This window comes from Schistosoma mansoni, chromosome 1 (assembly GCF_000237925.1).
Source record: "Schistosoma mansoni strain Puerto Rico chromosome 1, complete genome".
Taxonomy (NCBI): Eukaryota; Metazoa; Platyhelminthes; class Trematoda; order Strigeidida; family Schistosomatidae; genus Schistosoma; species Schistosoma mansoni.
The window spans coordinates 2,406,404-2,428,232 of NC_031495.1; the positions used below are offsets into that span (position 1 = coordinate 2,406,404).

The following is a 21,829-nucleotide window of genomic DNA, read 5'->3' on the forward strand; positions in this document are numbered from 1 at the left end:
CATTTTACTATGATGAACTAGTGAACAGTAAATAGCTATTTTACCTTAGTATGAGGAAAATGCTTCTTATTCTACCCGTAGTCAAAGAATGAAGATCAACTCTGGACTAAAAGTACATCCAGCTGACAAGTCCCAAATAGGACGAAACTTGCGTCTTGAATTCATTCTTGAAATCATCCACCTCTGATTAAAGCAAGCCATGGGTAGTTTTATTCTCTTTATTGTATCGACTTTTAATGCTTTACTGTTCATCTTCGAATATGCTAAACCAGGTTTTTTCTTGTTTATTTCAGAAAGCAACCGGAACCTAATGAATTGGCAAATTATGAATATCATGATCATGTTAATCAATCTAATCAAATAAATAAATTGATAACTGCTACTACTATGACTAATAATAATAGTAGTAGTGGTAATAAAGATTCTGGTGCATTTGAAACACATCGTCGTCAACTATCTTCTACTTCATCAATCAGTTTAGGTTATGCTACAGGTCCTGGAACAATTGCAACTCCTTCATCTGCCTCTTCGTCGTCTACTGGCTACGGTTATGGTTATGGATATGCAGGTTCAGGAAGTTTAGCTAGTTATGCAAGTACTAGTAGTAGTGGAAGCAGTGTTGGTAATGGTCCAATTAATGGTAATTATATGGGCACAATCCATCGTCTTAGTAGTCAAAATTTGAGGAATCCACCTTTAACTGGAGAGTCTATCAGCAGTAACTGGTCAGGTTTGAATTCTCAAGGTCAGTGTTAAATAATAGAAATCGTTTATTTAGTTTTATGTTAGTTCAGTAAATAATCAAGTGAAGAAACGTGCTTATTATTCTTCAGTATTTGTGTTTCATAAGTACTCTGTGCATACTAGACTCTTTTAATCAGTGTAGAAATAAAATGGTGTAATAGGCTAAAGCATATAAATAGTGCTTTAAAAACAGAGTCGTTATAGAAAGCTAATAAATCGAACAAATTATAAAATTAATCTGTAGAAATAAAGAGCATTCACTATGTATACTACTGTCCAAATTAAGGAAATCGAAACTGAATAGACAGTTTTACTGTACATAGTCGATGCCCGATGTTCACAGTTTGCGTAGATTTCTATGTTGTCAGTAATCCAGTAAACAAACATCCTGTACATAGACGACCATTGTGTAACTTATTTAGTTTTCTGTAAAGTTCTACTTTATATGAATTTTTAGTAATTGAATATATTTCGAATTATTAATAATGCAACAACACATAACAAGAGGAACTGAAAACGTCCACATTTAAAGTTATCATATTGAATTTTGTATTGGTTTTTTGAATCTTCCATTAGATTTTTGAGACTGAAATTAATCAGTCTCTTATTGTCATACGTACATTCTGTGCTGATTACCTTGATATTGCCTTTAATCATAAGCATTATAGGCAGAGATGGATGGTGGCTAACGGTGGATTATCGAGGTAATCCTCACAGGATCCACATTTGCTAATACGAGACTGATCAATGGCAGTCATAAAAATCAATGATAAGATTCAAGCAACCAATACAAAAATGAATTAGAACTTCCATGAACTTATGGAACATTGTCAATTAAGTGTTACTCATTCCAAACATCTAGAAATTTACGTCCGCAGAACAGCACCCTTCCTCCTCGTGGTAGGCAGCGACACCAATTGTAGTGAACAAGAACACGTGTGGGGGACAATCGGATGTATTTAAGCACAAATTACAGACTATCTCACTGAATTCTGATAACCATACAGCAAACATTTAATTTGCAAAATAACAACCAATTGTCTCAATCTTCACTGTTCCTTCTGTAAATATCAGTTCATCTTCTCTAATTCCATTGTTTATGCATTTTTCTACCAATTGCCCTTCATTTCAGTTCTTTCCTTATCGGTCTTCTGCCAAAATACATTCTATGTCTGACCATCGCCATATACTACTTATATGGATATAAGTAGACCACACTACAATACTAATTTTTCACTCATTATACTTCTCAATAATCATAATAAGAATTTCCAAAAGATTTAAAATACCAACTTGACAGTATAACACTGTGTAGAATCTATATGGAAATGATACTTATTATTTAACATTGTCGTTTTTTTTTATAAACTTAACTCGTAATTTTTGCTTTTACCTGTAGAAAATAAAGTTTCATGTTTTCTTTCGTCTTTTCTATTCCTGATAGTTTCTCGTGAAACTGTTGATCATTCAAGTGTTGCTGTTAGCACAGATAATTCAAATTCATCGTCAGTGTTAACAACATCAGTACCGGTTAATAATAATCAGAATAATGACGAAGAGTTAGCTAAACAGTCAGAATCGTCTGGATTAGCCGCTATGCTACAAGAAGCTATTGCCGCACGTAAACGGAATAAAGAAAATCGATGTAATGATTCAATAAGACCAAGTATTAATTCAACTTCTTCCAATAATCCGGTAACTATTATCAATTAAAATATATAAAAAAACTGATCAATTTGATGTATTCAATCATAATTTTTTTATGAGTGCATACTTTTGATACTGAAACCACTGAAGTTAGTAAACAATTCATATTCCTATTGAATAGTAGTATGGTATAGGAACGAGAATGATATCAACCGCAACGAACTTTTCGTCAGTTCTTGGTCGAGGAAAAACCATCTTTTATAAATGGATAGTTAGTGAAAAAGCAAACAATCATGTCACAACGTGTAGACAGATTATGCATATTTAGTGCATTTACAGTTTAATCTGGCTGTATATTGAGAAATAATCATATAAAAAAGTCTTCCTTGCGAATATTGATTATATGTTTTACCTAACCCCTAAAAAGGACCCGAATAAATTGTTCTTGGTTAGGGTTATGTGTTAAGAGTAAATATTAAGGTTTTTACCACAAAGTGATATCAGCTAAAATATGGCAATTCTCTGCATCTCAATGGATGAGTGTATTTACTTCAAATATCCTAGAGGTGTTATCTAACTATTTCGATTGTAAGTTATATTACCATTTGGTTAGGATTATGGATCAGGATTAAGCATTTAAGTAGAAGATATAGGGATAGTATTAATTCGCCTGTTATATACAGTGAACAGAAATAGAATAGGACACGTGATACATTTAACACAATCATTTTTACTCTATGGTGGTTAGTAGTAATTTTTCATTATAATTTTGAACGTTTTGAGCAATATACAGAGATATTGTTTCTTATTGTTATGTATAATATTTGAATTTTGTTGAAAAGCTGAAAATTCGCTTTCTTGATTCTAATAAATTCGTCCTCATTACTGTATTTTAACTGATAAATTAAGTATACTTACGTATGTGTGCTTAAAATTTATGTTTTGTAACGTCGGGTTATCTTCTGTGTATATTTAATTCCTATTTAGAGAATGATTATTGTCGTTTGTTTTATAGTGTTAGAATTATCTCAGTCTTGATGCCTGTTAATATCATTGTGTTAATGGCTGTAGATTTAATGTCACCCAAAGTTCATTGATAAATATATTTACATTGATTATATGGGGTGGGTAAAGAGATTCATTAAATTGTACTACACAATATAACTCACTTTTGAAAACACACACATACACACTTTAGGTATGGATTACAGTTTACAATCCGTTAATTTTTAATCAACTTAGAGTTTGGCCCCCAAATGCCCTGGTATGGCCGAGAGTGAGGAGAGTCCGCTCCCCCTCTCCAAATTCTCTCACATGGCCACGCTTATATAGCCTCTGCCAAGGAAGTCCTACTCACTGCCTTCTCGCACCAGGGTGTTGTTTACGAAATTGAGAGGACGTAAAGAGAATGTCCGGCGCTTTAACCGGATTGGTGGACACGGAAAGTTCACCTATAGGAGTTGGAAAACCCTCATTCCAAACCAATGGTGCACATGGGCTCCAGTATCCTGAGGGAACAAATGACGTATAAATCAATCGTTGGTCACCGGCTACCATGGGACTGCATCTCCTCACGATGCTCTACTGCCTTGTAGATCAGACCTTTAGGTCGAAGTGTGGCGCATATGTATCCGGTGCTCTTTGTACCAATATATATGTGTTTAAATAAATAAATAATAAATAGAGTTTAGCACATGCGTATGTCAACCCATATTTTTATACCATATCATTTTGGTGAGATGAATTTGAAAATATAAATACTAAAAACGGTCAAAATATTGTGACATCAATGATAATGATGAAAAAACTAAACCTTTGCAAAAGATATAGAATTAGAAAACATATCTGAAGAAATACTGGAGCTCAAGGTCTAGGGTAATATAAAGAGTCGACCCATCTGCTTCATTATGGTTGATTCTGAATCATGTCACCTAAGATTTTCACTCGCTGACTACAATTATCACGCCGATCACAACTTTAATAGTCTATATCTACCCTACGTGGCTCAATCAATGGTTCCATGAACTGGTATCACGTTTTTAGTTTGATTGCCATTACAGTTTAAACAAATCATTATTATTGATTTCCATATTTCAAGATAATTTTCTCTCTGTATCAGATAATTTCAACTACAAAATCCCCACCACCGCCACCACCACCACCCCCAACACCACCGACATTATCATCAAATACTCAACTAGACAATAACAAAAACAACCCAATAAAACGTACAGATTCTACACAACAATTAAGAAAAGATTCCATTGATCGAAAATCTTCTATGCTAGCTGAAATTCAACGTCGTATACAAGCTAGACGACAATTAATCGATGCTGCTGAAGAAGAATGTGGTTCGCCTAAAAAAGACCATCATTTAGAAGTAATTAATTTGTCTCTTTTATTTTAAGATAATATGCTGTCATTATTATCGTTGTTTTCCTCAGTCCATCTTCTGTAATTCTATAGACTGATGTTACGACTGTGATAACTGGAACTGATGAACATTTAACTATCAGGCTTTAAATTGTTCTTCTGATTCATAACGGTTTAGACGTCTTTTTTATTTTACTATTTAGCATGTTCATCGTTGTCATGAACTTGGTCTAACTGCTAGCGCTGTAGTCAGACATGTTTGAAGATTTATTTTGGAATTAGATAACGAACTTGATACTCTTCCCTATTTTTTTTTACCATCGTTAGACTGCGAACACGTGAGCTAGAGTTCTGACTACTTGACCGTGAGGGCAGAAAACTATCCTATTCGCTGACTAATGACCTACTACACGGTCACTGATTGGTTGACTAGAAAGTAGAAGAGGGATCTGTGGAAAACCTTTGATTCCCAAAATATATCTAACTGATAGGTCTTGCTAATTGAACGCTATACTCGGATCCCAAGCTAGTCTCGTAACCACCAGGCTGAATCTACACAGCGACTTGAACACGAGAGAAAAGGCGCAAAATATGCAAGAGGCACTTTACTCCAAAGGTTCCTTCATGTACAGAAAATGTAGGCTTTTTATAGTAATTTGGAAGTCCTTGGGTTTTCCTGAAAATTCTGGAATGCTACCAAACAGCAGTGTAGTAATCAACCAATCAGAAACTCTACGTGTAACTTTTCATTTTCGTGATGTTTCTAGAAAATTTTTTAGTCAAACGCTGATTGGATAAAATGCTTCTTAGTGTTTCCTGAGCTTGTTATGTCTATTGCGAGAAATTTTCTGGATCATCCCAACACTAACTCCAAAGGGTACACGAACAAACATATAAATCATTTGACCGAAACACAATGTCTTAAAATAGGGCTCCGAAGTTACGAAAATAGAATACAAAACTAATGTTCAAATTACCGTAAACATCAAATAGATGAAGATATGACAGTAATTCGTAAATTTAACAAAAGCTTATGATTAAAATAATAAGACGGTTGTCAAATGTTATCAATTACGGATCACAACCTAAGTGAACTAATATCCCAAAAATTGGCTTTCATAATTTATCACTTCTCCATTGTTCTCTTCACAACAAATGTACTTCCCATAAGATAGATATACAGAGATTCAAGTTTTAATCAAAAACATGAATGTGTCTAGTCTACTATTTCTTTGTCTTTCGTAGAATGTTTTCAACTAATGTTAAATTTTAAAATAAAAGAACACTAGATAGTGCGGCTTTGTCTCAGTTTTAGACTCTGTAGTCAATGGACATTCATAATGTCACGTGTTCGAGCATCAAGCAGTTTGAAGTCTCGAGATGAATACCTTACTTTAGGATCACCGATTCAGGTTTCCGTAATTCATGTTACTAGTGATTTCTGTCCTACAGTAGATTTATTTGGACTTTATCTATCTTGTTTTGTGACTAGAACTTCGAAAATCTATCTTAAGGTTATTCCCTACTGAACACTTAACCGTTATATATCTAAATGTTTAGTAAATAAACTGAACCCTAAACCATTATTTTCATTTCACCACGGAAGTTCCGTCTTCTTTTCTAAGTTATATAAACTCCTTCACCTTTAATTTTACCCACATTCTAGTCATCAAAATCTATCTCTGTGTCTTCTGAGAATACCGGTGGTATATCGACTAATTTGATCGACTCATCATTGAATAGGTAAGTTATTAAAACTTTTTCAATATTACAATAAATAACATTTTTATACTTTTTAGTATGAGTTATAGTGTAGGGAACACGAGCTTTAATTATTCTTGAAGTAAGCAAGACAATTTTCTACCCGTTTTTCATCAATATTATAAAATTTCACATAATTAGTATATTGAGGTCTATAGGTTTTCGCCGTATGTAAATCCAAAAAAAAACATTAACTTATGGATTTATTCATATATTTATAAAACATTTATCGTCTTGAAACTTTGTAAGGATACAAAGAGTATTTCAGGAGTCTTTATATTGTTCCTGGTCATCAGGGTTCAGGTCTAGAATTGATTTTTTGTGTTACATGCAGTTTACACAGAAAGAATTGAATACTTGATACGTTTAACAATGTTATTTTTACTTTGTTGACAAGAAAAAATCACTTTTCGTTTTAATTTGGAAGGTTATGAGCATTATACAAAAGTAATTAAGCTACATTTGATTGACTCATCCCTATGCTTTAATCTTATTTTGCAATTCGATCAACATTCAAATAACATATGGCGTATAGTTTGAATCCCAGTATTATTTTATACTTTTGATTTCTCGGTTCCATGTTTTTTTTCACAAAATTGAGCTTCTGTTCTTGTCGTCATTGGCGCTACCATTGTAGTGAACAAGAACACGTGTGGGGGACAATCGAATGTATTTAAGCACAAATTACAGACTATCTCACTGAATTCTGATAACCATACAGCAAACATTTAATTTGCAAAATAACAACCAATTGTCTCAATCTTCACTGTTCCTTCTGTAAATATCAGTTCATCTTCTCTAATTCCATTGTTTATGCATTTTTCTACCAATTGCCCTTCATTTCAGTTCTTTCCTTATCGGTCTTCTGCCAAAATACATTCTATGTCTGACCATCGCCATATACTACTTATATGGATATAAGTAGACCACGCTACACCATTATTATTTCAACTCTTTTGCTTATCATACGGATTTGCAAGAGATCCTAAAAATGATCAATGAAGTTTCATATTTCTCACTTTTAAATTAAAAATATACATAAGTAAAAATGGAATTTCGTGTATATGTATAATATAATGCTTTCAGTTAATGTTCTAACCGTAGCTGCTGCCTTGATGTAGTGGTCGGGCTTCCTTGTTATGATAACACAATCGAGCTATATTGGCCGGGACACTGGTTCCCTATATTCCTTGCATGCCAAGCAGGTCGGTTTAGAACGGGAAGACTAAAAGCAACGACTTAAGTTCTGAGGGCGAATTCGTTATACTTACTGTACACGAGTGTGACCTCAGTAAGGTGTTTCCCTCAGCTTTCCAGCACACTGGACTGGCCGTCGTTTTACAAGGTCTAATGGATTAGAAAGGGTCGACCCCGAAAATGTCACTTTTTAAACTACTTGGATTTCCGTCTCCAAATTAGGCCTTCTGAAGTACGAACTTGACACATCAAAAACTCCCCATAAAAAATCCCACATGTGACCGGCTTAAAGCAGCTGTCTCCTGGTCTGTACAGTCACTTTCCTGCGTCACTAAGATCACCATTAGCCAAGTCCATTTTGCAGGTCTTTCAAGAAGAAATATCCTCCTACGATGTGGGCAATCAAGAAGTGGTGAGTGTCCACCCACATTTCTAACAGCAATTGAAATCATTTTATTTAGACACATAAATATTGGTGCAAAGAGGCACCAGATACATATGCGCCACACAAATCTCATTTGATTTGTGTGAGGGCTGTGATACTGCCCAGGTGCCCAGACCGAAACAGGTGGTTTTCTCAGGGGGCCACACCCCAAGCCTTTGACCTAAAGGTCTGATCCACAAGGCAGTAGAGCATCGTGAAGAGATGCAGTCCCATGGTAGCCGGTGACCAACGATTGATTTATACGCCATTTGTTCCCTCAGGATACTGGAGCCCATGTGCACCACTGGTTTGGAATGAGGGTTTTCCAACTCCCCCTAGGTGAACTTTCCATGTCCACCAACCCGGTTAAAGCGCCGGACATTCTCTTTTCGTCCTCTCAATTTCATAAACAACAGTAATGCCACGAGAAGGCAGTGAGTAGGACTTCCCTGGCAGAGGCTATATATTCGCGTGACCATGTGAGAGCATTTGGAGAGGGAGAGCGGACTCTCCTCACTCTCGGTCGTACCAGGGCATTCGGGCGCAATTGATATCATCACGATGAAATCCCTCCATTACTTATTAATATTTCTATTCTCACTGCCAATTTTTCTCGTATGTTATTATATTGTCACCAGCTGGGCCGGATTAAATGTGACTACATCTATTTAAGCGTATTTTTGTTCGGAGACCACATAATCCTTACCCCATATATAGCTTTTATAAACAACATTTTCGATTACTTTCAATGACTTTACCCGTATTAAAGTCAAAAATTGGTTCATTTTACTGCTGACAGTTGTATACTGGTGATCGGAAAGTAGAACAACTAGGACTGGATAAAATCTACTGATTTTTCCGGCGATTTTCTTCACACTAATATCTACTGCATTGTGTACCGTACTAGACCGATTCACTACTAAATTTTGATGACAAAATCTCCCGACTTGACTACTTCGAATACCGAGTTATGTCTTATTTAGACAACTGTGATTATGAATGAAAATCAAACTTGTGTCAAAGTGCATTGATACTATGTGGGATGTCTGTATACATAATAATTTGAAACAGTGGTTTTTGATAGCTATTTATTGTAGGTTTACGAAAGTTAGGTTATTGAAACAAGTCATCTGGAATCCTTAGGGTAAGATTTTATCCTAGTTCTCAGTCATCAATTACAGTCTTGGTAGTGTCTATTTTCTCATCACCCAATGTTACAATCAGATGATCTATAACTGAACTGTACTGGCCCCAAAAAATTTCCTGTACTAAAATAGTTGCATGAATTACACACTGTTTAGTTCTCTGTTATGGTTAAATTTGAATACATCTAGATGGATCGACTCCTGTAAAATTAAAAATACACTGTATTGACGAACACTAACTAGCACAATACCTAGGTACCAGGCTTCTTGGCTGTTGTCTTCAATCCCAGTCTGTAATCATTGGGTTTATTTATCACATCGCAATTCGACCGATAGGATTTGATGAATACTAAGAACTGGACAACATGAAAATAGCCAACCATTGTCGGGATTAATTCCATTGAAATGTTAAAGTTTTCATTCAGTTCTTCTAATTTATTTATCACTTCCCTCTGATCGTTGTTTGTGTTTTGTTTCATTAAATCAACAAATAATTCCATTCCGAAAAAATGTCAATTTATAATTTCCAAATGTTTGTTTTTCTTCAGCCGAAACGTTAGTACACCTAATTGTTCCACAACATCAAATATTATAAATTCTGATTTATCATTGACTCGGTCAGAATTGGATAATTTACGCCGTGAAATTATTGTTGAACTACGCAAAGAAGTTCAGTTGGCGAAAAATGAAATTATGGATTGTAAGTACTTTTTAGACTATTCATTTCTGTTGACATTTCTGTCGTTACCGAAATTTACCAGATAGTTAGGAACTTTTACACAGATTATTTCAGTTTCGAGAAGAATACTTTTGTTATGTCTATGAAATCTCTTAACTGATTTGTGCTTGATACTGAAACCTGGATTCCGATGAAGCGTCATGAAAACACAAAGGCTGTCGACATGGATTTATTTAACCCCAAAAGTATACGGAAGTGATATATAAATACACCTTTTTTATATGATTTATTTGCATTCAGATTAACAGTTAGACTTGTCGAAGTTGAACTATATAGTATTTAACAATTACTCATTGACTTACTGTATGAATACCTATTTACCAAGTCATACAATTAAGCATATGTAGCTAACACCTATAATGCATTGACTAAGTTATATTATTACATCTCAGGATGTGATCACGTAACATTAACGATTAGGAAAACCCAATCTCATGTCATTCGCACTTCAATCGACTAGGCCATCGCCCTCCATATCAAGTTTTCATCGCGAATTGACATATGTGCTACATCTACTCAACCGCCGCCTATCTCAACACGCGATATTCGCTGGCGTAATAGATAGTAACCGAGCTAGTGGCAAACAAACCAAGACGCGACATTATTCTATCCAACCATTGAAATGAACCGTGTTAGTAGGTGTAGAAAACCTGGTTGGAGCCCACAAGCTTATCTTGGCCAAATGGTTGAAGACTTTTGGATGACTTGGCTTAGAGCCGGTCACAGATCCACTCTCTACTTTTTTTTAGATCATGCGTTTTAAGATTATGCTATGTCTTCTATTTATGCTTTCTCAAATTTCACCTGTCTCCGTGATCTTTCTTACTAACACTGATAAAACCACTATTTCTACAACTTTGGTATTCATCTTGATAATGTTATTTCGCTATGCTGATATGTTGTGACAACTATGCTGTGCTCTACGTTGACTAACAGATTCACATCAACTAGGAAATTATTGAATGCTCAGAAATGCTGAACAGTTATTTTATTCTACGTTTGACACTATTAGAAGTTAATTGTTATTAATTTTTTCTTTATTAGCCATAACCGATTAAAATATTTGAAAGTAAAATCAACTGATAAGGTTGAGTTTATACTCAACTACTGTACCAAATTTCTTGTTTTTAAAAGTTAATAACTAGATTGATTATGCTATCCAATATTTTAAACTGAAGTAGGTGTGTTTGAACACCACTACAATCTAATAGTGAAAATTTCCTGACTTCTAACGGCATACCTGTGTAACTCCCTAATCTATGTAGTTATCATTATATTTGGTTAGAGATATCTTTTTACCACTCACCTCCTACTTCACTACTGTAATAAGCTATTATTATTTACATTTTCAATAGTGAGTATGAAAGATGTATGAACTTATATATCCACAAACTGCACCACTTCAAAAAAGATGTCGATGGAAATTAACAAAACATTTAATAAAATAACGTAAAACTATACGGGTGTTTATTAGTTGAGATAAACTATGACAGTTATTACACGTCTAGCAATTATGCTTGTCGTTTGATCTCAAAGATAATGAACTGACTGAAACTATGGAAACAAATGAAATCAGATGAGATCATGAGTCACTTGAAGCTAGACCACCATGGAAAACCTGGAAGCACTGGACGACTGTTTCGTCCTATTGTGGGACTCCTCAGCGGTGCGCATCCACGACCTCACCTCGCGAGATTCGAACCCAGCTTCAAATACTAATATTACTATAATATCCACAAAAACCCCTTCTGATATAGAAATCAGATGAGCTTGTAAAAGTGATGACAGTAAAATATCTGTTTATTATCGTGCTGGATCCTGTGATCATCGTTATATTCAGGTGAGACCCAGTAATTTCGGTTGATATTTTCTTTATACCTTAATGTTGCTAAATTATTTTGTTACCAGTTTGAAGGGAATTGAGTTTAATACATTCTGACAACGTTGATTCTTCGATGCATTGGTTATATCCACATGATGTACACGAAATTGTGATTTAGCCAGAATAATTTATTTATGCAAAGATGAATACCGACCAGAATGAGATGGCTTCACTAGTTTCAAAAATAAAGATCAATCGTGTTCATAATCACTAATCTATCATTCATAATTTTCCTTTATCACATTTTCAAGGTATCAAATTGTATAAAGCTGTTTAACCTGGGCTATGCGCTCGCTTGGTCTTTGTGCACGTTATTGGATAAACACAGCTGTCCTGAAAATATTGAAAACTTGATCAGCTTATGCTATTTCACACATGATACAATCCCACCACCAAATTGAAATTTACAATAACCTGTTTGCTTGTTCACTGTCGTTTTTTGTTCGGGTTGGCTTCTGATACTCGGAAACCTTTAAGATAGGTGAACAAGTTGCACGTCTAATTTCCCTCTAAATTATTCTTTACATTCAGCGAACGTGTCCAATTCTTGGAGTTTCATTTCTCTTATTTTTACATCTCTTAAAACCTATTATTACATTCCATTTATTTATTAGTTTTTGCTTGTTTATATATAAAGTGGGACATACTACTTACAAACAACACATCGTTCAGTAGGATAAATTAATGATGGCTTGGTAATTTGTCATTTCTGTTCGTCTAGATTACCTCATATACGTCTGGTAGGGTGGATGCTACTTCTTTCTAGGTTATTTCCTCAATTGCATGGTCATTTGAATCATTTATATCTTCGCAATATATCCATAAAGGGAGTATACTATAAATTTTTAATTCTCAATGTATTTTTTATTTAAATTGGATTAGGCTTTTATTAGTAATATTAATCTATTGTCGATTTAATTTAATTATTACCTCATACAACTAGTCTACATTTTTTATTTGGTTGTGTGTCATTTGGTCATCATTCGCACAATTATCCATCCAAACAAATTGCGTAGTTGAGAACTGGAAGCCATGTGTACTAGGCATTCTTACATTGAAAAAAAAAAAACATGTATGTATGTACAAATAGCTGAGCTTTTGTCTGTATTTTTTTGTTTTCGTAATTAATCTCTTTATTATCATGATGTATCCTGTTTTGGTTTCACTTTATTCATCTTTTACACGCATATATAGTGCCTCAGAGATAATTGCAAGTATACATATATGCATTATAGAATGTTAAATACTTTCCTTAATTTTCATTTTATGTAAACACATTCTTGTTTATCAATGTTCCTTTGAAATGATGATGATGATACAAATACATACAATATATATTCTCGCATAATATGGTCTTATTTACTTAACGTTGATGGTAGTAAGTCATGAGCAGGAGTCATCATTTTTAATCGAAAGGAAATAAGTTTATAGTACGGCATTTAATAACAAAACTTAGTTTAATTTTCTTGAACACATAAATAAAAGCTTAAAATCACAAATGAACTATCTGTATCCTCAATGTTATTGGCTTTTAGTAGCTGAATAAGAAGTGTAAAATCGAGTTATATAGCTTTGTTTCCATTATGAATGTTGAATTAGTCGCCTTTATTTAATATTGACGGCAATAAAATGTTATTCCATTGGAGTCAAATATCAACAATTTCTTCTATTAGACAGTAATGATATCTGACTATTCAAACTGATGAATAACAAAATGTACACGGAAATGATTCAACTTGAACATTTTGTCCATTGTAATAATGATACAAACTCCGCCTGTAGCTCTTCTAGGGTTACTGCTGATCCCAAGCCCGGGTAAAGCAGGAGGGCTGGGCATAGGGTTAGCGACCTTTATCTCGTAGAAACCAACATTGCCTAGAAAGCGTTAGCTAGAAAAAAACTATTTAAATCATTTACACTATCATGGGAATCGAAGGGTCTTCATTTAGAACAATTAAGACGCCTCATGATGAAAGTCGAGATTCTTTGGAAATCAAGAGGCCGACGCCCCTTTTAACAACCAGAGTAACAATTAATATCGGTACATGGAATGTCCAGTCAATGTGGAAAACCGGGAGAACCAATGAAATTGCTAAGGTAATGAGAAGATGCAACTTGGTGATTCTCGATCATATTTGCATCACTAAGAATTTTAGAAATTCAATGGAAGACGTAAGAACCAAGAGAGGAACTGACATAGTTTCAGGCCACCGCCTGGTGGTTGCCAAGATGAAACTGAAGCTAAAGAAGCATTGGACAAACAGCATTACAAAGGTTCAATACAGACTTCCTTCGAGATACTGACAAACTCAACGAATTCAAGATAACTCTCAACAACAGGTTCCAAACGTTCCAAGATTTACTCAAAAAAGAAGAAACTACTATGGAGGACAATTGGAAAGGGATAAAAGAAGCACTAACTTCAGCGTGTGAGGAGGTTTGGTTCTGAGCCACAAGAAGCATCATCATAAGGAATGGATCTCTATCCTGACCCTCCACAAGATTGAATAAAGAAAGAACAAGAAGACAATTAACAACAGCCAAACACGAGCAGGGATAGTCAAGGCACAAGCCGATTACATAGAAGCAAACAAGCAAGTAAATAAGAGCATTTGAGCCGACAAGCGGAAATACGTGGAAGACCCAGCAACGACAGTGGAAAAAGCTGCAAGAGAAGTAAATATAAAACAATTATACAACACAACGAAGAAACTGGCATGGAAATATAGTCAGCCAGAGCTGCCGGTCAAGGGCAAAGAAGGCAAGCTAATCACCGAGATTCAAGATCAGAGGGATAGATGGGTAGAATATTTCGAGGAACTTTTAAATAGACCAGCTCCATTGAATCCACTGGATATCGAAGCAGCACTTACAGATCTTCCTATAGATGTCACTGCACCAACGATCGGGTAAATCAGGGTGTCCACCAGACAAATCAAGAGTGGGAAATCAGCAGGACCTGACAATATACACAAAATACACACATACACAAATGAAAAGGCAAGATCCCCAAGTGCAACACAAAGAACACCAACCCAATCTCACTTGATGGAGAAGCTCTGGAAGATGTGGAATCTTCCATGTACCTGACTGGGCAGCATCAATGAGAAAGGAGGATCTGATGCGAATGTAAAGGCGAGGATTGACATAGCAAGAGCCGCATCCCTACAATTGAAGAACATATGGAATTCAAAACAACTGGCAACCAATATCAAAGTAACAATCTTCAATACGAACGTCAAGACAGTCCTACTGTACGGAGCTGAAACGTGGAGAACTACTACAAGTTTCATCAAAAAGGTACAAGTATTTGTAAACAATTGTCTGCGCAAAATACTCTATGTCCGTTGGTCGGATACCATCAGCAACAGCCTACTGTGGGAGAGGACGAACCAGCTTCCAACTGGAGAGGAAATTAGGAAAGGACGTTGGAAGTAGATAGAACATACATTCAGGAAGTCATCAAGCTGCATCACGAGGCAAGCCCTAACTTGGGATCCCAAAGAGAAACGGAAAAGAGGAAGGCCGAAGAACACAATAAGTCGGGAATAGGAGGTAGGCATGAAAAAAATGAATAGCAACTGGAAAGGATTGCCCACAACAGAGTTGGATGGAGGATGCTAATGTGCGGTTTACGTTTCTTTACGAGGGGTAACAAGCGTAAGTAATAAAATAACAATATATCTGAAGTTAATAACTGAAGCATGATGAAGTCATCAGAAACAATTGTTCTTTCTGATATTTTTCGCACATGAATAACTATTTAACTATGAATTGTTCTTACTCCACCGATGGAGAAAGTATCTTGCGAAGTCATCAAACTATTTAGTGGCTTTTTAAATTAATTGACATTCTATTGGAAAGAAAACGAGTGTACAGAATAACTTCAGAAGTAAAACTTCAATTATTAGATTCATCTTGTTTTTCCTCTTCATGGACTTTAGCCGCAGCATTTGCACGTAAAACATCACCAGGGTTAGGGTATGGACGTTGTTGAAATAATGGTCCCGATGCAGTGCTGTCTACACCTGTCTTAGCCGATGGTGTTCCAGTAACTCCTTCTAAACCTGAACTCCATGTTCCACGTGGTATGTCACCATAAGACGCTGGATCCATTGGGTCTAAAGGTCCGAGAGTTGCTGCGCGACCTTCAAGTAATTGTAAGAAAAAATAAATTAAGTATGACAGAAAACGAGGTCTGTTAGCATCCTATCATGACGCTTCTGCGCTAAAGTAGTGACGATCCACAGTTCAGATTAGACATTTGATAACGAAAGCTTTAGTCAAACTGCGTGGATTGAAGACTTTGCAATGGAGTAGGAAAATCTGGATTAAATTATAAATATTCGTGAATGCATCTAGGTTAACAAAAAATAAGCTATTACACTAGACCTTAATGTTTCAGATGCGTATATGTACCTCAAATAGGTATTGCTTTACACAAGCAAAAGCAGTTAAAATTATCAAGGCAATGAATTAGAAACTATATTGTCGCGGCAGTCTAAAGACAGAAAACAGTTCGAGTACTACTTTGACCGATTAGGACGATCCGCGTAGAATTTCCAACTGTAGATTAAGACTAGTTCGAAAACCTCTATCAGGAAATTTGCACCCTAGATGAATTAGATCAACAATCAGTGACTATAGGTTGATTATATTATTCGGTTTGACCATCACTAGCCTTTCAACTTTCTTCTACGTTAGTCAGTTGAATTGTTGTTAAAACCGCCCTGAATACTAATGGGACGCTTGATTTTCTAGAACGAATAACAGAACGATACTATAATATACACAATTGACATGCAATACTAGATACGTACCCAGAGACTAATCTACCTCACGTCCACTCATTTCAGACTAAGAATATGTTATCAGCCTGACTAACACATATATTATTATGACAAATACAAGTGATAGGAAGAATATACATCACAATTCGCATATGTCTGACTATCTACCCATCTTTCCGTGAGGTCAGCTAGTCACCTTCAAGTTCCACCTACACAAAACCAGTACAAGATGTCAATGTCGCAAAGTGCTAAGGATGCGTAACACATTCCAATCATGTTAGTCGGTGAAAGTTTACAATCTTATACATAGCCAATCAGTCAGTCACAACGTAGAACTTCGTACGTACATACATCAGTTTGAGTTGCCATACCACATTAGCACAGAGATGCAGTTGTCGATTCAAATCCCATAGTGGTAGAAGTAGTAAGAGTATAAACCTTAATGTGAAAGATTAGGGTTTGAAGATGTTATTGAAGAAGTATAATCCAGTGAAATAAATTTGGAAAGAGAAAAATGATAGAGACATGAAGAATTCAGAAGATTAGAATTCGGTAGAACACAAAGAGTAGATGCACCTACGCCATTGCAAACGATTTTGAGCCATGTCATTCAAGGTCTCTAACCATCGATTGCTATCATCTCGCGAATCCCAACCAGGTAGTCTACACCTACCAACATGGCTCAGTCCAATTGTCAGTGACTTCATGGATTTGTGCCAATACATAGCCAGTACCCTTTGCTTGCTCCAGTATTAATGACTCTGTAGGGTCAACATACGCAAGTAATACTTTGAATGCATCTTGATTTTTTCTAAGGTTATGCTTTACAACAATAAATATATATTAATGTATAGCCTTGAAGAAAAACTAATAGAAAAGGAATGCTTTTCCGATCTCTAGTAAATGTCTAAATGGGAAATTTCACCGTTATTTATTTGTATTTAATCTTAAGCATTGTGTTATTCGGTATTATTGTTCCATAGATTTACTTGTTTTTGTCGGTTGTATTTCACCACTAATGTCATGATACCTAGTATTCCTGAGCTGCTGTTTTTGTCTTATTGATTTTCTTGTAACGTGTTAGAACGAAACATGGTAACTAGAATCTACACGTGCTTGTAACAAACCATGTAATCTTTATTAGAAAATTACTGGATAACTGTTACTGTTTAAATCATAACATCGAGTCTACTTCATGGAAGTAATAACGATAATAATGATGAAATATTTTCAAAAAATATTGTATAAATCAGCTTACGTTTTCTATCCCTATCTCTATATCTAAAACAATTATTATCAGATGTCTCTGTTGGTCGATTCCAACCGCGTGTAGTAGTACCACTAGTTTGATCATCAGCGTGATTTTTGACTTGCGATGGAAATAATGAAGACGATTCAGGTGGTCGGTTCCATTGGGTTGGAGGATAGACTAAATGAGCTGGCGGTGGTGGGGGAGGAGGAGGAGGAAATGTGGGAGGTGGTGGATGCTCATCTCTAGAGTTTTGTAAGTTAGATTCTACTTCAATATTTTGATTATGACTATTGTTATAATAGTTTTCAGTCAAAGGAATCCCATCGGGTGATTCTTCATCTTCATCAACTTCATCCCCTAATTGATTGTACTCGTTAAAATTAACTGTATCAGATAGCTTTTGTGTTACAGCTTCATGTTCGTTAGTCGATTGGTTGAAATCGTTATAATTAGATACGCTTCGATGATGATTATTTTCTGATTCAGCATCCTGCCAGCGAGATGAATTATTTCGTCTAAACAGCGCTCTATTAGTATCATGTTCTGGAGATCTGGATGTTTCACGTCTAGATCGTTTAAATTCTTTCATTTCATCAGAGTCGTTATCTTCACTTTCGCTGCCTGATCGATTACTGCCGGAATCACTAGATCTACGTCGTGAATCTTTTCGTTCAGCAGCTAAAACTGCAGCAGTAGCAGCTTCAGCTGCAGCTCGAGCTGCGTCACGTTCACGTAACGTATTGGCCCGAACAATGCTACCAGGTTGACTAATTTTAGCACGTGGATGTAACGGAGACAACCAGCATACATCATCTGTTTTAGTATTCCAGTAGTAAAATCTGTAAAAGAGAAAAATACGTCATCATACATAAAGGACAATATTACCTGATGATGGACATAAAAAGGGAATTACAGATTAATCAATAAAAATAAATTAAATAAGATTAGTTCAGTGAAGAGCTCTCTGTTCAGCGAATTCATTTTCAAATCTGTACAATCGAAAGTATATATACTTATTCTACAGCATGACAATAATACTGATAATAAACTTTTATTATACATGGTGACAGTGAGGCACAATAAACAAACGTATTAAAAATTTTTTTTATAAAACAAGTTATTTTATTTTATTTGAACACATAAATATTGGTACAAGGGGGTACAAGATATATATGCGCCACACAAAAAATTGCCATTTCATTTAATTGTTTGAGGGCTATCATACTGCCTGGATGACCAGACTGAAGCAGGTGGTTTTCTTAAGGGGCCACACCCCAAGCCTTCAACCTAAAGGTCTGATCCACAAGACAGTAGAGCATCGTGAAGAGATGCAGTCCCATGGTAGCCGGTGACAAACAATAGGTTCATACGCCATTCGTTCCTTCAGGATACTGGAGCCCATGTGCACCATTGGTTTGCAATCAGGGTTTTCCAACTCCCATAGGTGGACTCGACGTGTCCACAGACCCGGTTAAAGCGCCGGACATTCGCTTCTCGTCTTCTCAATTTCGTAAATAACACCCTGGTGCGAGAAGGCAGTGAGTAGGACTTCCTTGGCAGAGGCTGTATACGCGTGGCCGTGTGAGAGCATTTCGAGAGAGACGGCAGGCCCTCCCCACTCTCGGCCTTACCAGGGCATTTGGGGGCCAAATCAAGGAAAGTTTAATAATTGTTTGATTGTTAATGGCTTAGGTATTCATCAAAAGATAGATAGGGAAATTATCATTGGGAAAGGATGGCTCAGTATGATAAAATGTTGAAATTGAGATTAAATGTAATCAGGATGATCGTAGAAAAATAAATAAACTAGTTGGTGGTAGAAGATTTAAGGTGAAGCAGATGGCTGTAAAAGAAGAAGAGTATGAAGAAAGATTTAAAAAATCATCAGACATTGAGACCATGGTAGAAGAAGAGGTTGTAGCAGTCTCTTTTGCACACACAATTCTGATTCTTCCAGATGTATGGCTATTGCTTCGGCAATGCAAAGAGGATGTAATTTAATTGTCTTTCAAAGACTTCTACTTACCTTGTAGATGACTTTGAACGCAGAGTCTGTCTTGAATGAGTGACCTGTTTACAAGGTGTTCGATTATTGAACTTCTTATTAAGCCGTTTCCTCCTCTTTTTAGCCACGTCGGATAATGTCCCTGAATTCTTTTGCATAAAGTAACTAGCTCCACATGAACAGGTAAATTGGTAAATACACATTGAGTTGGTCAGATGCGATAATTTATCTTTAAGGTTATTGGTGAACAATGATCGGCTGGAGAGTACTATCATGCTGAGCCATCCTTTTCCAATGATAAATATCGGCTGAAAGACCATCGAAAATCAGAAAGCAATAAACTTCTGTTTTGTCCTAGACCGGGGCCCTCTGGCGATGCTCACTCTTGACCATCCATAGGATGGAAGCCAGAATTTTCAAGTCTTACAACCAGTATACTTTAAAACCAAAGTTGAGGATTAACTTCGTTATGGTAAAGTCATAACAAACCAGATAATAAACGTTGGACTTGCCTTCCAGTCACTGGATCACCAACTTCAATCCAATGGCTTGGGAGTGGATAACGACGTAGCATTCTGCTTTTTAAACGAATGTTTGTTAGATCAGTGTTGAACTTTCTTCGCCCATATCGTTCGTAACAATAGGGTGAACAAACATGATACGGATTAGTTTGATTAGGGCACTCAGCACATTCATGGATTAAAACCCCATTCTCGATAATAGGAACAGGACTGACCGTGTAACATTTCTTAGCGTTAAAAGGTTGATCAAAGGATACTGGTAACACTGGTTCACTTTCTTCATCATAATTCTCGGCAAAAACTTCCTCCACAGCTAAATTCTAGTCAGTAACTATAATTAAACCTACCTTCTTCCTGTGGATCGGCGGAAACAATACCACGTTTTTTAAGTCGAGCAAGAAGGGCTGGTGGGAGAGGCATGTTAGTATAAAGCAATTCTAAAAGCCAGAATAAGTGCAGATGAAACAATACTAAAATCATATCCGCTTAAAACCTAAATAGTTTGAAGTATTCTAAAAGAATTATTAACAATATCAATAATGAGTACCATGCACGTGGTCTTACAAGCGCGATGTTACATTCACATCGTATACGATAACTAGTGATGGATATTTGGAACATGTGAAAAGCTAATGTCCTCTTTTAAAATGTAGTCTCAGGACGATGAGCGTGGTAAGTGACTGACCCGACTGATTTTCCATCATTCCATCAGCTCAATTTCTGCTTCAATTATTCTGTTTAAGTTAATCGAGTGGTAATATTAGCCCTCAAATAAAGTATGATCCAAAGCTCAGTGTACAGAACTACAGTTGATTAGCGATTTACACTCTTATGAATAGCTGTTTTATTTCTACCAGGCGGTTTTTGCCTGGCGCTTGCCACTTTTATTTAAATAATGAGGAATGTGATCCTAACTAACTCCTACTTTTCAGAAATTTATTGCTTCTGAGTTTCAAAATTGGGTGAGAGGCACACTACACACTAAATCTTACTAGACAAGGATGCTGAAGTACTCAGTATTCTTGAAAACAACAACCAGCTTAAGGTGAAACTCAAGAATATACAGTTCCTCAAGAGAAAATTCGTAGGTGACAAGTGTGGGATTATAACAAGTCAACTGTATCAGAAGTAGGCCTTATAAGGCCTATTTATTTATTATCATAAATGAGGTCGGAAAGGACGAGTTTCCAACGATCAATCTACCCAAACAACCCCTGAATTAGATAAGTTAGTAGCTCAGATTATGTTTCTGTTGATTACAGATCCTTAGGTTTGTTCGAAGTGACGTGACTAGTCTCATTTCAATAGCACCCAAGACACCAGTTTCAGTGAACATAAATTCTAAGACG

General features: G+C 35.9%; 2 protein-coding genes across 2 annotated transcripts in view; one reads left to right on the forward strand and one right to left on the reverse strand.

Moving 5' to 3' along the window:
- Smp_171040 (putative vasodilator-stimulated phosphoprotein/sprouty protein evh1 domain containing protein) overlaps positions 1-13,258 on the forward strand; it is a 62,024-nt gene extending 48,766 nt beyond the window's left edge. Inside the window, exons 9-14 of the mRNA XM_018792970.1 lie at positions 294-730; positions 2,189-2,439; positions 4,511-4,771; positions 6,431-6,507; positions 9,840-9,991; positions 12,164-13,258. Of these exons, the coding sequence (XP_018647529.1) occupies positions 294-730; positions 2,189-2,439; positions 4,511-4,771; positions 6,431-6,507; positions 9,840-9,991; positions 12,164-12,189 (1,204 nt within the window). The 3' untranslated portion in view covers positions 12,190-13,258. The remainder of the gene's footprint in view (positions 1-293; positions 731-2,188; positions 2,440-4,510; positions 4,772-6,430; positions 6,508-9,839; positions 9,992-12,163) is intronic.
- Positions 13,259-15,578: 2,320 nt separating this feature from the next.
- On the reverse strand, positions 15,579-20,900 carry Smp_089630 (putative polyglutamine binding protein; the record flags this gene model as incomplete). Its single annotated transcript, XM_018792971.1, is given in 5 exon segments — positions 15,579-16,004; positions 16,009-16,060; positions 17,960-18,793; positions 20,472-20,793; positions 20,828-20,900. Coding segments are annotated over 5 exon segments (1,473 nt in total). The 3' UTR covers positions 15,579-15,812.
- Between the last annotated feature and the right edge of the window lie 929 nt (positions 20,901-21,829).